At 37.6% G+C, this 17375-nt stretch overlaps 1 protein-coding gene across 1 annotated transcript in view; it reads left to right on the top strand.

Moving 5' to 3' along the window:
* Window positions 1-11006, top strand: part of ANKS6 (ankyrin repeat and sterile alpha motif domain containing 6) — a 34063-nt gene extending 23057 nt beyond the window's left edge. Inside the window, 7 exon segments of the mRNA XM_026034556.1 lie at window positions 3109-3298; window positions 4094-4210; window positions 5689-5756; window positions 7057-7173; window positions 8077-8173; window positions 10414-10459; window positions 10750-11006. Of these exon segments, the coding sequence (XP_025890341.1) occupies window positions 3109-3298; window positions 4094-4210; window positions 5689-5756; window positions 7057-7173; window positions 8077-8173; window positions 10414-10459; window positions 10750-10765 (651 nt within the window). The 3' untranslated portion in view covers window positions 10766-11006.
* The last annotated feature ends 6369 nt before the right edge of the window (window positions 11007-17375 follow it).

Below are 17375 nucleotides of genomic sequence, written 5' to 3'. Positions count from 1 at the left end.
TATAAAACCACAAAAGAGCAGACCTAAATATAAAACATATTTTTTTTCTCTTTATTTTTCTCCTTTTTTTAAAAATACATCCTAAGATCGAGCACTGCATTTATCTTTTATTTGTATATAACTTCTCTCTAGGATCCTGATTGTCTCCTGTGTTTTACATGCTATTTCTCCTCTAGAGTGGTCTAGTTTCACCTCAAAGGAATAATCTCTGTGCAGAACATGAATTCTTAACTCAACTTTAGATTGTCATCATTAAAGTCAGATTTTGCCTCAGTATACAGAACTTTATTGATGTCCTGAAGTAGCCTTACCCTCCTCACTTGTCTGTTTATATGCTTGTGGTTTGAAACCAGGACTGTTCAGTAATAAAATTTTTTAAATTAAGTTTTTAAATCTTCAAAGTCTGCATATAGGCAAGTTGGAAAGCAGCAGCAGCATCTTTAAAAACAGAATAAATTATGTATAACAATAAAATTAACTTATTTATAAGGAAAAATCAGTAATAGATATATTATTATGAAATATTTGAGTTTATTTGCAAAGGGAAACCTCAAATTTCAGAGTGTGGATTATAGAGCATGAAACTTTCAGCATTTTGGCTAGAGAAACAAAAATTGTCATAGTGTAATATGATTAAGCTTACTGTCTCATTCTGTCATGTCTTATATAGCACCAGCTTAAATATGTGTGCTTCATCAGTAAATGTCAATGGTAAATGAAGTTAAAAACTTTTTGAATGATTTAATCACTGAAATTGCTGAAGGAATCAGGATATTCAACAATCAGAAACAGAAAAACCTGCAACTGCAAATGTCAACATTTTTCATGAACAGTGTGTCTCTGATCTGTCATTTTTTGTCTGCAAGGGACTACTGCTTGCTTTTCAAAGAGGAGACTGGAATCTAAAATGTATAAATGTGCTTGACCCCAAAAGCTGTGCACTCATACTGGTTCTTTGACACACTGTATAGCCTTTCTTCCCTTTCTACCCTTGCATAGTTGCTCCACAAATTGTAAATGATCCATCTCTCTCTTTCCTGTAGACATAGCCACTTTACTATCTTCTTCCCTCATTGAAGTCTCCTTTACCATTTGGTACCTACCAAATGTTTCTTCTTTCAGAGATGCTCTGACCAGTGTATTTCTAACTATAGCCTCAGCAGTTGTTTTCAGCTTGTTTTTGCTTTGGAAATAATTTCAGACATGGAAAAATGATTGTGTGCCCCAAAGGCTACCTTTTACTTTTTTGCCAGTTATAGTAGTTAGTCTAATAAGGGAGATTACTTACGTGTAGATAATAAGAGAGAGAAGAATAAGAGAGCAGCAAACTTAGGGCCTATTGCTTTAAGTGGCCTGGTACCACTAAGAAGTCAAATTGCTGTTCCCACACGTAGTGGAATACATTTGGGGATAAAGCAGTGAAATACAATAGTGCCCTGCAGATTGCCTTCAGTGAAAGAAGCTCATCATGTTGCTAGGCATATTTTAAACAGAAATAATGAAAGTGTGTCTCAAAGGCAAGGGCAGCACTTCATCTAGACATATAAGAGCAGAGGGTCTTTGGCCAACCCAACAATGGCACATCTTGTAGTCAACGTGGATCTCATCATAGATGTTTGTGTACCATATCTTTGAGACTAATGTTTCCTGCACAACAGCATGTTTTGAAAATGCTCTGTCACATAGAGATCCAGACTGGCTGCAAGAGCATAAAAGCCTGGTTTGCTGTAAACCAGCTACCTAAATAAAGGCTGAGATTTTAACCTCTGCATCCATAGTGGAAATGCTTTTGCCCTTCCATTAGAACCCTGCAGTTAAACTTGGCCATACTTGATCTGTAAAGAACAGTGATATTACCCTGATGAATTTTGCAAAAGTTCTCTTTTGAGGGAGAGACTGTACAAGTCCTAGAGGAAAAGCAACTCAGTAATAATTTATAGGATAATGTAATTTAAACACAGACAGAGCGTTTGAAAAGGAAGAGCATCTGCAGCACAAGTAACACAATACAAAGGAAATTTAGGAATGTAATAAGAGACAAAAATCGACTGACTTGATGCTCTGCCAAAAGATTCTCAAAAATACTGTATCATGCTGTGTAACTTGTAGTCATCTCAGAAACCAGGACTTTGGCAGAGTATTGAAAGAATTTTTACCAATGTTCATCCTCTGTCTTTTAAATATACATCTTACTAACCACATTTGTTCCTTTTATATGGCAGCACAAAAACAAAATTGAAGAGGGAGGAATAATAGTCCCCCTCTCTTCTTGACTTATTGTATGCCTCAGCCTTTTTTTCTAGATTCTTTGTAGCAGTTTGGCTGTTTCAAGTTAAATGCTAAACTCAGAAATCCAGGAGAAATTTATCTATACTACTTTTTAGGTAATATAATGCACATGTTGAAATCTGAAGTAGTAGATAGAGTCAAGAATTTAGGAGATGAAGCAGTATCTGGGGGTGTAAGAGGCAGATACCTGCACACATTCATGTCTAATAAAGACGTACATAAATATTCGTGCTTCTCATCTGTCATTTATCCATTTCTCCTTTCTGTGCCTCTACATCTTTTGTTTGTGCAATGAGTATGTTCTGAATCACTTGATTGATGTTAGATGTAAACACAAGCTTAATGATTAACCGGTAAATTAAATTGTAGTGCAGCAAGGTGATCAAATACACCTGAAATGTGAAGTTTGTACTTACTGCATCTTTGTAGTTAATCCATCTTGAAGTGCAACTTTAAATTGCACTCTAATACGCTTTGAAAAACATAGTATTTAATTAAATCTATGAATGAAAATGGCCTGTGTTCAGAGATAAAATAATTTAAGCTTTTATAAACAGAATATTGCTGTGTATGTGTACAGTACTGCTTTAAAGAAAAATTGTCCATAATAAATGTATTTTTTCTGCATGTATTTGAAGGGGGACAGATTCTTATCTCAAATAAATTGGTATTGCTCTAATTATTTCAACCTCAATAAAGCATAAGCATATAGTTGTTCTGTTCTGCAGAAATAACATGAACCTTAGAAAATATTGAAGAATCATAACTGTTTCTTTTAAACAAAATTTTTAACTCAAATTATTCTATCATTACCTGTAGCAAAAACTGGAAGTGAGTAAAAGACCTCCGTCTGGGACTTCATCTACATCTAAAAGCACGTCACCAACTCTCACGCCTTCCCCTTCCCCCTCCACATCTCCTAAGGTTCCCAATGGAGAGTCCTCTCTCTCTCCTACCCACAGACAGGCCAAGAGCAACGGCTCTAGCAGCGGTACTATCACTGAAGACGGTGAGTAGGTTGTGGTGGTTACATGAGATTCCCTGAGAACACAAAGTGTTGGAAGCTATAATTATGCAGGATTATTGTTTATCTCTGTGACAATTTTCTTTCTAGAAAAAAATATATTTTAGTATTTCTTCCTGCAAGATTAGTATTCCTGCAGTAACTGTAGCTTTCCTTTTCCCAAAAGTTGTTATCTGCTTTCGTTTAGGGAAGTTTGTTACTATCTCATAGCAAGTGCAGAACACTTAAGTTACTCATATCACCTCCTTCCTCCCTCTCTGGCTTCAGTCCTGGTTTTTCACATTATAGCTGAGAGTAGAACATATCCTTTCTTTGCATTTGAATTGAAAATGTATTTTTAATAAATATTGTGAAATGTATAGTAGGATGATTTTGATTCCTGATAGCAACATGCAGCTGATTTTTTTTACAGTTATATTGCATTATTTTTGAATGGCAAAGATAACCTTCTTTTAAAATTATTTTAATTCTAGGAATAAGAAAAGATAATAAAAACGTAACTACTTTTTCAGTGACTGTATTTTTTTTCCAATGAGATAAGTTGAACTCCTAGATGAAAGTTACAGTTTTTGTTTTAAAAAAAAAAAAAAAAGGTTCTGCATCAGAGACTTTTATCACTTTTTGTTTTTTGTTTTTTTTCCTATGTGTCCAAAACTGAATAAAAACTGAGACCTCCTGTTTTTGCTATTGGAAGTGCCAGGATTGATTGTGTGTACAATAAGTTTCCTCTGTAGCTAAAGCGTAGGGTTTGGTAGGAATGATGTGTATTGTTTCTTTTAGGTAACCAGCTGATGGACCATCAGCAGCTTATCCCTACTCTGAGAAGTAGTGATGGAGATAATCAGGAAAGAAGAAATCATGTGAGAGTAAAAGGAGGCTGTGAAAATTTGGAGAAAGGTAATTTGGTGAGGTTTCAGATTTTGTTCAGACTCAGTATTTGGCCCAGGAATTGAGAGAGAGAAAAGAGGAAAAGAGACTGCAAAAGGTCTGCAGGTGTTACCAAAATGTGTAAAATGTGTTAGTGTTTAAAGTTGTTTATGACAGCAAGGCCTTAGACTCAGACTTTGAAAGTTTCTTCCACCACCCCATCACATAATTTAGGTATAATAGTGTGCTGAAAAATGGGAGGGCTAACTAATAATTTAAAAGGAGGAAAGGTTAATGAGGTGTATAGTCTTTCTAATACAACTTTTGTACAACTTTTGGGAAATAAAACTTCCAGGCTGAATCCACGGCAACCTTTACAAGTCATTTTAAGCATAACAAATTAATTGATTTTGAGATTTAAAAAAAAAAAAAAATCCAGAAAAATCCAGAATGATGAATAGGAAAGTCTGTCTGTCTCAATATACTTCTTGTCTTTGGTAAGCTAAGAGTGAATCTTTCATTTGTTTCTGCTATCAGTGAAGAAAAGGGACAATTAAAAGGGGAAGAAGAGAAATGAATCCCAAAATTACTTAGGAATGGAATAGTACAGTCTTAATAAGAATAGAAGTTTATATTAGGAATATTAAATATGTAGTTTTGTGGTTTAATGACATCATTCATATTCATTTTTACTTTGTATCCTCAGTTCAAATGACTATTGTGTTACTGCTGGAAAAAGAAAGTATTAGCCACATGTGACAGCAAAGCAATGAAAATAACCAGAATCACATGTTTAAGAGAGGTAGTGTAATTAAGATAGGCAATGGTGAGTTATTCTAAAAATGTAGTTTTAAATGGTTAATCACAGTTTCAATGGATGTTAAGAAGAGTGCCTGTTTGCTTCTCCAGCTTTTTATTTTTTTATTTGGCAGAGAACAAATATCCAGTGTTGAAGTAAATTCTGCCCAAGTTTCATCTTCAGTAGAATTCAACTTTGTGTGTTCAAGACTGGATGTCAGGCAGTTAAAGATGTTCAGATATGCACTTGCATCAGGATTTTGAATGAGAGACTAGGTGGTTGCTTGCTTGTTGTGCATTTTGCCATTCTGGCTCATGGCAGGGGTTCAGTTTATTCCTTCATTGAGGAGTTTTGATGTCTAACTTGGAGGATTTGGGTCAGTCATTGGGACCAAGCACCTGCACTTCAGGTGTTGTAGTGCCTGGGTTGTACTATTTTTGCTTTTTTTTTGCAATCTTTTTCTTGAAGAGGAAAGGAGGATGCAACATAAAGATTTTATTCTATCAAAGTAAGACTAGGTAGAATAATAGGTTACTGAAATAGGACAGACCACAGTAAGAATACTTTTTATTTCTAATGCAGAGTCATAATGAACTTTAAGAATGTTATCTTACATGACTACATGACATTTGTTCTCAGCACTTATATTTTCCAGAAAGATCATTAAAATTGATTTATTCTAATCCATTTTTCGTTTCTGTTATTACAGATGAGCTGACTGGCATCCTTAAAAAATTGTCTCTTGAAAAATATCAGCCTATTTTTGAAGAACAAGAGGTAAATTTAAAAAATTATTTTCTAGTGTTATAGAAAACAAGTTGTGACACACATTGCATCAAAATTTTGATTTAGAATCTCAACTTTAATATTTAAAGTTTTCAAACATGTGGTTGCAGAGGGTACTTTGAAAAATGGACCAAATAGTATATGAAGAGGTCTACCCGAGTCAGTATCTGTGATGCAATAAGTCTGGCAATTGTGACTGTCATTTCCATCTTGGGTATCAGTCACTGGTACTGTGGCTGTGGATTTGGGCTTTTTAGTGCTTTACATCCAAACTGCAGTATTGTCAAAGATTACTCAGATGTCTGTTTTTCCCCTGGTTGCTATGTACTTTTGTTTTTCTGTACTGTCATTCTGAAATCAAAACTAGAACCTCCCTTACAAATTGAGCATAGCAAGGTGTGAGGCTCTAAGGTGGCTGTTTTCTCCTTCTCATCCCTGAATAGGAGGAAGTAGATTTATTATAGAGAGCTTAAGCATTGCTATAGAGAAGGCCTATCATACAGGTTTGCCTGAAGGATGCAATGAGAAGAAACAAATGCTGAAAATAATTGCAGATAATTATTATAACTTTGAAAGATCGACTGTGAGCACTAATTGTGTTACTTTGCCCAAAGATGGACAGCAGTGAATTGACATTGCTGCAGAGTTCGTAATTTCTTACTGAGAAATAAGTTCCTAAGTTTCTCAGTACTTGCAGAGTCCCATGATGTTACTGAATATTCAGCATCCAAAACAAATATTATTTGGCTGCGTCACAGCACATTGTGCTTACTGTTGTTCTGCCCTGTGATACTGGGGAGAACATTTGCTATGTGCAGAGGTTTTCAATGTGGAAACTTAGATGCTTGCTTTTACCACAGCCTTATGGATGCATTGGTATAATAAAAACTAATGTATGAACAAACACCAACTTTTCTTTAAGAGCCACTGGAAGAGTACATAAAATATTCAGAGAGTGCCAAATACTAAAAAGGAGATAAGGGAAAGAAATTTAGAGAAGCATCTTAGGCACATCCAACTGACTATTAGAATAGACAGGTATCTTTGTGAGGAGTATATTTAGTATACATACATACAAAAAAATCCAGAAATATTTGGAGTCTATTATCATAACTGAGTTATTAACAGTAGATTTAAAACCCAGCAATGGAGTGGTGAAGTGGGTGCTATTTGGTGCTGGCAGTTCATTAAATTGTTTTGTGTGCATATTTACAGTAAATACATGCAGTCACAGAAGTTGTAATCTTCAGGAGAGAATTTATGCCTAAGTGATTATGTGTGTCTCTTTTAGGTGGATATGGAAGCCTTTCTTACACTTACCGATGGTGATCTGAAAGAGCTGGGTATTAAAACTGATGGGTCGAGGCAGCAAATCCTGGCAGCTATTTCTGAGCTGAATGCAGGAAAGGTATATTCTGAAGTACTGTAGTTAAATCAATTCAGAGTTTGATTGTATTGTTAATTCAAAATGAATTTTAAAATTCAGTTGCAGATAGAAAAGCAAAGTTAGGTTCTCCTAGCAAATTATTTATTGCATCTGATCAGTGAAAAATACCTTCTTCCTTGTTGTTTCATTCACTCTTTCCTTGTTCAGTGATTGTACAACTCCTTTACAGATTATTGGCAATTATATAAGAAGCTGACTGTAATATGACTATGGGTGTTATAGTTACTGAGCTGCAATTTCTGTGATACTAAAAAAAAAATCTTGGAGTCCAGCTCCTTATCATTTTCTCTAACATTTTTTTTTGATTTCTCCTTGATTAGATAAATAGCACTTTTCTCATTCCTTATATCCTTCCTGCCTTTTAATTTTGTATTGCATGTACAAATGAGATAAAAATGTCATACAAAAGGCCATGTCCTTGTCAGAAGGGTTACGGCTTGGAGTGTATCTGTAATTAGGCCTGCTGACACTTCTCAGCTGCTGCTTTATTTTCCAGATCCAATTTCTCCGACATTGGAAGCTCAGAGCACAAAACCCATGAAGATAATAGGTCCCCAAAGTTAGGATCAATAGGAGTAAGTGATCATGCTAAAAATGAGGAGAAGTGAATGATTCTCCACACAAAATAGTTGCGAGGAAAATTCAGAAAATATTTGGACTTCTCTCTGGTGGAAAGCATTATAGTAATTTGTTCCTGAACTATGTATCGTGGAGCTATCTGTTATTATTACTAATAGTGCAACATTATGAAGGTCACTCTGTATTTCCACATTTTCGTTACTCTTCATAAAGTAAATTTTGAAATTTATAGAGTAAATAAAGAAATAAATTATAAATAAAGAATGGTTTAAATTGTTTTCACAGGGACGAGAAAGACAGATTTTACAAGAAACTATACACAACTTCCACTCTTCCTTTGAGAGCAGTGTGAGTAACACACGACCTCCTGGCAATTCCCAGTGTAAGTAACATCTAAAATTGTTCAAACAAACATATAAATACTTATCATTAAGAAATTTTTCTTCAAATTCAAGCAGAACTTTCTGTGTTTCAGTTTGTGAAATTTTGTCTGTCCGTTTGCTCTTGTCCTGTCGCTGTTTACCACTGAAAAGAATCTGGGCTTTTCAAGAGGTGTCAAGAGTCTCTTGACACCTGCCCTGAAGATACTTTTTTCACCGATAAAAGCACCTCTCTTCTCTTCTCTAGGCTAATCAGACCCAGCTCTTTCAGCTTCCCCTCATAAGAGAGATGCTGGAGCCCCTTAATCATTTTCATATCCCTGCACATCCTTCTAGTACTGGGGAGCCCAGAAATGTACACAATAATGTAGATGTAGCCTCACCAGGGCTAAATCAACGGATCACCTCCCTTAGCCTCCTGGCAATCCTCTTCCTGATGCAGCCCAGGATACCACTGGTGGTCTTGGCAATGAGGGCACGTTGTTGGCTCATGGTTAACTTGTTGACCCTCAGAACTCCCATGTCCTTTACCGCAGAGCCTCTCTCCAGTCCTGCAGCTCTACTCTGTACTGCTCTATGAGGTTATTTCTCTGTAGGTGCTGAACCCTGCACTTGCTTTTGTTGAAATTCATGCGGTTCCTTTCCCCCAAGCTTTCCAGGTCTCTCTGAATGGCAGTGTAGCGTTATAGGGTATCACCCTCTCTTCCCAGTTTTGTATCATCGTTACTTGCTGAAGGACCAAATGAGGCAAACAAGTTAGCTAACAGTTTTCAGGTTTAAGGACATATACACATATTGTCTTTTCTTCAAGCTTTAGGAAAGATTTCAAGGCAAGATAGGTTTCTGTAGGTCCAGTGTCCCACCCACCGTAACACTTTAACACTCAGAGCTAACAAAATAAAATAGCCCATTGTCTAGCAGAACTGAACAAATGGTGGATTTAGGTACCAAAAATGAAAAGTGGAGACTTCCAGATAACAAGATAAATGAAAAATTAATTATGGCAACAGTGAAAAAGCAATATGGTGTTTATTCCATTTGTGATAAACGTAATTCTTCATACTTATTCTGTTCTTGCATTTTCTGTTTATGTACTGACTGCATGTTGCATGTTTATGTATACATCTGTGTACCTGCAGATGCCTAGGTTAATAAAACAAATTGCAGAATAACATGAAGGAGAACGGCAGGTGGTTCATATGTTGGCTTTCTACTCTTAGATTTAAAAGTATTTGTGGGAAAGGTACTAGAATAATGAGAATGCTGGAAAGGTTTGTAGCAGCAGATGACTTCATCACAGATGTGTTTGGCATTTCATACCATCTCCATACAGGAGAGGGCTTAAAATGAGTAAAATGCATTAAGAGGCCAAAGTGTTGGAGTCTGGTGTAGCAATGAGATTAACCAAACCTGAGCCTGTTTGTGATAGTTGTGAAGTTGTTCTGTCTTCTTTAGAGTAAAACTGAGAGTCTAGCTGGTTGCAGGTCGTCATTATCACAGAATCACAGAATCTTCAAGGTTGGAAGGGACCTCTAGAGATCATCTAGTCCAACCTTCCTGCTCAAGCAGGCACTCCTAGAGCATGTGGCACAGGGCGGCATCCAGGTGGGTTTTGAAGACCTCCAGAGAAGGAGACTCCACAACCTCCCTGGGCAGCCTGTTCCACTGCTCTGTCACCCTCACAGGAAAGAAGTTCCTCCTCACCTGGAGACGGAACTTCCTGTGCTCCACCTTATGGCCATTACCCCTCATCCTATTGCTGGCCACCAGTGAAAACAGCTTGTCCCCTTCCTCCCTGCATTCTCCCTTCCTGAACTTATACACACTAAGCATATCCCCTCTGAGCCTTCTCTTCTCCAGAGAAAACAGACCCAGCTCACTCCGCCTCTCCTCATACGAGAGATGTTCCATTCCCTTAATCATCTTAGTTGCTCTCCGCTGGACCCTCTCGAGAAGCTCCACGTCCCTCTTATACTGGGGAGCCCAGAACTGCGCCCAGAACTGCACCCAGTACTCCAGGTGCGGCCTCACGAGAGCTGAGTAGAGGGGCAGAATCACCTCCCTTGACCTGCTGGCAACACTCCTCCTGATGCAGGCCGGGATCCCATTGGCCTTCTTGGCCACGAGGGCACACTGCTGACTCATGGTTAACTTGGTGTTAACCAGTTCACTCTCTGTGGAGCTGCTTTCCAGCAGGTCAACCCCTAATCTGTACTGATGCCTTTTTTCTTCTCCGTTACAGCACCTGGCTGCTCTATAAAACCACAGGAAGCTGTTTCTTCTAAAAGGTAGATACTGGAAAAAGATCTTTTCTTATGATGAGACTTGGGGTCGGCTGAGTAAGTTCAAGTGTACAAACCATACTGAAAAATTAGTGCTAACTGCACCCATAAATAACATTCAGGGATGTTCTGCAGTAATGTCTATAGTTCCAGTCCTACAAAACCACAGGATAAATGAAATGGGATTGAAATCTTTGGTGCTTCACTGGTTTGGATTCAAGAATAACAATGTAAGAAGAGCAGAAGAATTAATAACTTAATGAGAAGTTAACATACTTTTCCATTCTGATCTTTAGAGATGGCCACAGATGATGAAACCATAGGAGACCTACATGGCCACACACAAAAACAAGAAAAACATGGAAGGAAGAAGACAGTGAAAATCACTGCGATGTACAAGGGCTTCTGTATGTGAACGTCGCTAAACTGAATATGTGCGTGGAGGTTTCTGTGAATACAAATCCAAGTCCAAGTTTAAAATGCAATGGTTTTATGAAAAGGAATATGAAGGAAAAGTAGTGTTGTATTCTTCATTAACTAAATTATGCTTTATCTGACCAGTATTAAGAGGTTAGAACAGCAGTAAATTTGAAATACTTATTTGTAAAAATAGCACTTTATTTAAACATAACCTGTCACCAGTATTTAAACAGAAATGATGTTAAAATATTTTATATTGTTGATCTATTGTTTTGAGAATAAAACCAATTTAACTGAGTTTGGCTTTTTTTTTTTGAATGGTCATCACAATACTTATGTGACTTTATTTTTAGAGAAGAGTTGTAGAAACCATGATTACCTGCTGGTTAAGACAACTAGATCCTGGTAGTGCATGGAGGTCTCTGGTGGTTATGTTATTAACATTTTGGGTATTAATAGTATATCCATGTTTAAAACAATTTTTGTTCCATTTTATTTTTCAGTGCTTTATATCAGAAGAGTTACATCTATAGTACCATAAACATTTAATGTATTTTATGCTTATGTTTAGCATGTTTTTATGACTAAAGAAGACTAAGGCTAAGGAGGAAGTTGTGCTTTTCATGCACAATTATGCTTTGGGATTAATTTCAGTTTTTAGTTAAACATATGTAATTTCTGTTTTTAAAAATTCAGATAGCTGCTACTAGAGGTGACTGACTAAAGCTGGGTAGATGCTTAAAAATGTGGAATGCAAACCATATGCTATTTAGCTGTTTGCCTTGTCCTTTCCTGAACAACAATATGGACACTTTCAATTAAAACATTTCAAAATGAGCACAGAAGTAATTACAGCTTTTTATAAAAGTTAGGAAACAGTTCAAAGTTGCTTCATACTAAAACAGGAGAACTGTGCATTGAGAGGTGATGTGTCCCTGGAGATGTCATGTCAAGAAGGCTGTAGATGACAGTGGCAGAAACTATAGCTGTATTGGGATAGCAGTGGAGCAGTGTATGCTGCTCCTTTTTGAGGTAAAAACATGCAGTTCTGCCTTAGAGCCTCTGTGGATTTGAGTGATTTGAGAGATCCTAATCTCCTGATTGTACTTGAGCCAAATCACCTTGCCTACTACTTTTGAACTAGTGATTAAGGCCCAGAAGGCCCTAGGGCAGCACGATTTCCCAGTGTAGATTTGTGCATCTTTTTCCGCAGTAGGCAATCTGAATAACCAATATACGTGCAGTCATATCAAGCCACCTAATAGGGAAATCTTAAGGGAGTTTCACTGTTCCTGTTCTTATGGGCCTTACTTAAAACTTCCTTCTTCTGAGAGGAGAATATTCACCTGTGAGAAATCAGGAGCAAGGAGGGTTTTTTTTCCTTTTAAAATGGGTTGGTTGGGTCCTTTTCAGTAGGACAACAGTGATAACTGATTGTGAAAAACATTCAGGAAAGATGAGAAATGCAAGTGAGAATTTCTTCCACTCTCTAAGAGGATTCAGTTCACACCTACCGCTGCCCAGAAGACCTCAGTGACTTTCTGACTGGCAAGGTAGGGAGATGCTTCGTTCCTCTTACTGAGTGATCCATGTCACTGTGCAGAAAAGTTGTAAACCTTAGAGAAAGAGCATTCAAAAAATGAACAGCAAAGATTTAAATTGAATGCAAGTGTAGAACAGCAGAAATATTTATTAGACTGTCCTTACAAGTCTGCTGTACAACAGCAGAAATATTTATTAGACTGTCCTTACAAGTCCCAGTGATCTCTAAAGAATTACATTTATAAATGTATGAAAGGTGAATTTTTCATCTCTTCTAATGAACTTTTTTTTCTTTTAAAGTCAGACTGTTCCTTCCATCTAACTCAGTTGCCAACATAAATGAGGAAACAACAGCTTGCTTGCCATGGTTTTAAGGCCCCAAAAGGGATTAAGTTTGAGACAAACACCTACATTTTGTGCCTGTGCGCGGCATCTGACATAAGGAGCTGAATGAACTTTGTTATAGTCTGCAGAGGTCTAGTCAGTACAGTCACTGGGGCCTGAAAAGCTAATAGTCTGACCGGGAGCTTGATTCAGTTGTCTAGGTATTTGGATGCTCTCAGGCGTCCAATACATCTGTAAGGGATGTCAAAATGAAGGTTGTGATCACTTTATTGCAGCCACTTTTTGTGTGTGTGTTAGCAAATTTGTTCTGCTTACTGCACAATTAAAAATACTTGAGTTTTGCGCTCAGTAGGAAAGTAGTTTCTCTTCTAAAGTGGTTAAGAATTACAGATTTTACTAACCTGTAGTTATTAATCCTAGGATGTTTTGTGTTACTGAGGAGCACTGTTGCTTGGCAGGATACTCTTATAAGAGTCTTGGAATTTTGCATTGCTTTTTACCTGCACTTTGAACATTAATCAAGATCAAATTTTAGAGAGAGACTTTGTTAGTTGGAAATGATCGAAATAGTCATCTTTAGTACTTTTTATGCCTCAGCAAATGCCTCAGAAGCAAGTTAGATTCTCAAGGGAGCAACTTTGATTTCCAGAGTGAAAGGGAACATAAAAGTTCTTGCAAACAGATTTCTTTAATACCAAGATCACCTCAGTTCAGAATGGCTTGGCTTGCCTGACTCTGACACTAATAGCCCCAAACTTGCCACTTCTAGATTTTAGTGTAATTCAAAGCCCTTATGGCAGTACAAGGCAGTACATTTCCTGGGAACAAGCTTTCTCCATTAAACCTGAAACCTTTTATGCTATGGTTAAAGCTCATTTGGAATGCTGAATTTCCAGCCTTTCAGAAGTTTTTATTATTGAAATAAGCTGCTAATGCAATGTTGTCCTTGAAGTGCCATGGAAAAGAATTTTTTTAAAGTGGTATCTGCCACCTGCCACTTCCCAGCGTTCCAGTGTGTGTTAAAATTAACAGAATTAGCTAACGGCCATAATAACGGGAGCAAATAGATGTTGAAGCATTATTGTCTTGCTCCCCAAATTACATCTGTGCATTTTCGTTCTCCACTGAGTTCTCGTTGGTAGACTCAAACGTGTCTGACTGATCTTCAGAGGACTGTATCGTATCGTGGCTGTCAAGACTGCATGAGTAATACTAGTGCTGTATTAGGGTTCTTGAGAGTGATAAACAGGTAAATGTGAATGTAGAAAAAGCAGCCCACTGTGTGAGCTTCTTGAAAATGCTCTAAAATATTTGTGTTCCAGCAGGTACTTGTTGTAGGGTTGTGATTTTCTGTTACTCATAAGCCACAGCACCAGAGAACTATTCCCAGAACCACTGAACTGGAGCTTGCAGAGATTTCAGTTGTGCTGAGCTGCCCAATAAATCACTTCTCACACAGAGCAGCCAGCAAAGTTGCAATGAATTGGATCATTGTTGCTCTGCATTCAGTTGTTCTCAACAGATCTCTTTATGTATGTTTCACTTTGTGCCCATTGCCTCTCGTCCTGTCACTGGGCACCAGTGTCACCATGCCCCAGAGTATTGTTCTGTCATCTCTTCTTCTTTGCCATGAGGCAAGTCTCCAAACATAAGGTTGGGGACTCCATGAGCATCTTCCCCAGCCCAAGTGGATAAGCAACTCAAAGGTGCAACACAACATTTTAATAAGAGATGTTGCATGCAGGGACTGGTTTAAGTAGTGATCAATTTAAGGATATGGTTCTGGAGCAGTAATTACTTGGTGTAATATATTGCAAGCTTTGTGCATGTTTGGACTGTGATAACTGGAGTATATGAAAGCAGGATTGATAAGAACATTATTTACGGATAATGAGTAGTGTTATGGAGCAGGACAAGGGCCCGGACAACCCAGTGGTAACTTATTGTTCTCCTTTAGGATGTATCCTGAAACACTGGGAAAAGTTTGGTGAGGATCCCCCTAATGAGGAGAAAATTAAAGGAATATTTGACCATAGTATGAACTGGATGAAGAAAAGTGGCCAGAAATGAGAAACTTTAATATAATTTTGTAACTTAAGTTATTTTGCAGGAGACAAGATAAGTGGATAAGTGGGATTTCATCCCGTATGTAGATTTGTTCTTTTCCTTGAGAAATTATAATGAAACAAAAAGACATATAAATTGTTGCTATCTTATTCAAGTGTATTGGGAAGAAGTATAGTTTTTGGTATCTGATTTGAATGTGATAATCATGATAGAACACAAAGAGAAGGTGTCTTGGTGTTGTTTGGCTTGAAGTACTGAGAAAAACGATTGAAAGAATGCTGGAAAGTGGATAATAAAGAAGAGGATGTGCAATTGCTGGTCTTCAGGGAAAATGGGTGGATTATAATAATAAAGGAAGTGAGTTATCGAGTCCAATTGCAGGCAGGACTCGAGCACAGCAGAATGCTGTGATTTGAATTCCACTGCATCAGGCAATGTGACCAGAGGGATATGTAAAAGTTCCTTTTTAAACTGCACGTTTAATGAATTGGAAGGAGTCAGGTGGGTCATACTGAAAAAATCCAGAAAAATGTATCGATTCTTTAAATGTCAATTGAAAATCATAATCCAGATTGGCAGGATTTACTAGTGTTTCTGAATAGTGCCCAAGGAAAAATGAATGGTGCTCAATATAGCTTGAGAGGAAAATGAGAGACAAGATACTAGGGATGGACCAGGTTAGCATTTAAACAGTATTAAATATAAAAATAAATTATTAAATATTACATGGAATAAAGCATGGAGTGTTAGACCTGAAAAAATTGCTAAACTATATGAAGAAGTACAGGGTAAGACTGAAGATCCCTCTGCATTTTATGAGTGGTTAGACTGTTTGAAAATGGACAGAATTGGGGCCTGAAAATGAAGCTAGCAAGATAACTTTTACTGCATTACTTGTGGGCCAATCAGCACCAGATAAAAAACTTCAAGAAAAAAACTTCAAGGAAAAAACTTTAGAAAGTGGAGGATGTGTCTGAAATGTCGTTATCTCAGTTAAGAGGGATTGCATGTAAGGTAACAATAACAGAGAAGTAGAGAAAAAGGGTAACCCTGCAATCTTGGCAGCTGCATTTGCTCAGGTGCAAATACCCTCTTGGGGAAGAAGTTCTCTGAGGGGACGAAAGCAGGGGAAAAGATACGGAACAGGAGGGAATCAGGGAATAAAATTGCACTAGAGAGAGATCAGTGTGTAATTTGCAGGGAGAAGGGGTGCTGGAAAAATGAGTGCCCAAGGAGACTTGCTAAATAAATTAGGACCATCAACTTTTGATCCAAGTGAAGTTTAAGTACATATATCACTGCATGGGAACATATACCAATGCTTGGGAAGCACAGATACATATGTTATAGGAATTATCAGACACAAAGGATGCTGAGCATAAGGAAAAGCAAGTCAAAACCACTTATTTAACATCATCAACCCTTTGAACATCATGAACCTACATGAACATCATGTAGTGAACCCTTTAGTCTGGACAACTGAGAAAGCTTATGAAGTGGAACCATATTGGATATAAAAGTCTTTCTTTTGTACCTGTTGGAAGAACGAAGTCAGAAGCTATTCACTAGAATGGGAAAGCCCCACAACAGGACACAAAATGCAGATGTTCTGGTCTGTGCTCCCTCAAGGGTTTAAGAATAGCCCTACTCTTTTTGGCAATATATTGGCAAAAGAACTGGGGCAGTGGCAAGGTAAGAAGCCTAATATTGTTATAGTATGTATTATTGTGACAGTATATAGATGATATCTTGGTAGTAGATACAGTTGAAGAATTGTAGAGAGGCAACTACTGTTGAAATTTTTGGGTTAGGCAGGATACAGAGTATCATAAAGGATGGCAAAACTTGTAGAGAAAAAAAAATGTGATCTACCTTGGATATGAAATATTTCAGAGGGAAAAGAGAGCTGGAAACAGAAAGAAAGGAGGTGATATGTCAAATTGTCCTCTTCCACCAAATCAAAGAAAAAGAGCATTCTAGGGGATGACCAGATGGTGTTGCCTGTGGCTACTTAGTCTTGGATTAATGGCCAAACCACTGTACAAGGCTGTCAAAGGATCAGGAGAGTTACTGGAATGGACGTCAGAAAGCCAGAAGGGCTTTGATGAACTAAAGATCACCCTTATGAGCGTTTCTGCCTTAGGTCTTCGAAACCTGACTAAACCTTTACAATTTCATGTGCATGAGAAGGAACATCAGGTGCCGGGAGTGCTGGCACAAACTTTGGGATACTGGCAAAGAACGATGGTTTACTTTTCAAAACAACTTTATAAGGTAAGCTCTGGATAGCCAGGATGGTTGAGGGTGGAGGCCAATGTTGTGCTATTAATACAAGAGGCACAAAAAATTGACTTTGGGGTGGAAATTTACCATTTACATGCCACATGCTGTCCTGGCGGTGCTAGAGCAGAAAGGACACCATTGGCTGTCCCCAAGTAGGATGGTACAATACCAAGCAGTACAACTTGAACAGGAGGATATAACCATCAATGTAGATGGTTCTTTGAATCCAGCATCACTGCTGACTTTGCGCGAAGAGTAAGAATTG

The sequence above is a fragment of the Nothoprocta perdicaria genome, unplaced genomic scaffold (genome assembly GCF_003342845.1).
Source record: "Nothoprocta perdicaria isolate Ctin4 unplaced genomic scaffold, notPer1 scaffold_147, whole genome shotgun sequence".
NCBI classification, from domain to species: Eukaryota; Metazoa; Chordata; class Aves; order Tinamiformes; family Tinamidae; genus Nothoprocta; species Nothoprocta perdicaria.
Note: the sequence above shows the minus strand (reverse complement) of the source record. Positions and strands in the feature narration are given on the sequence as shown.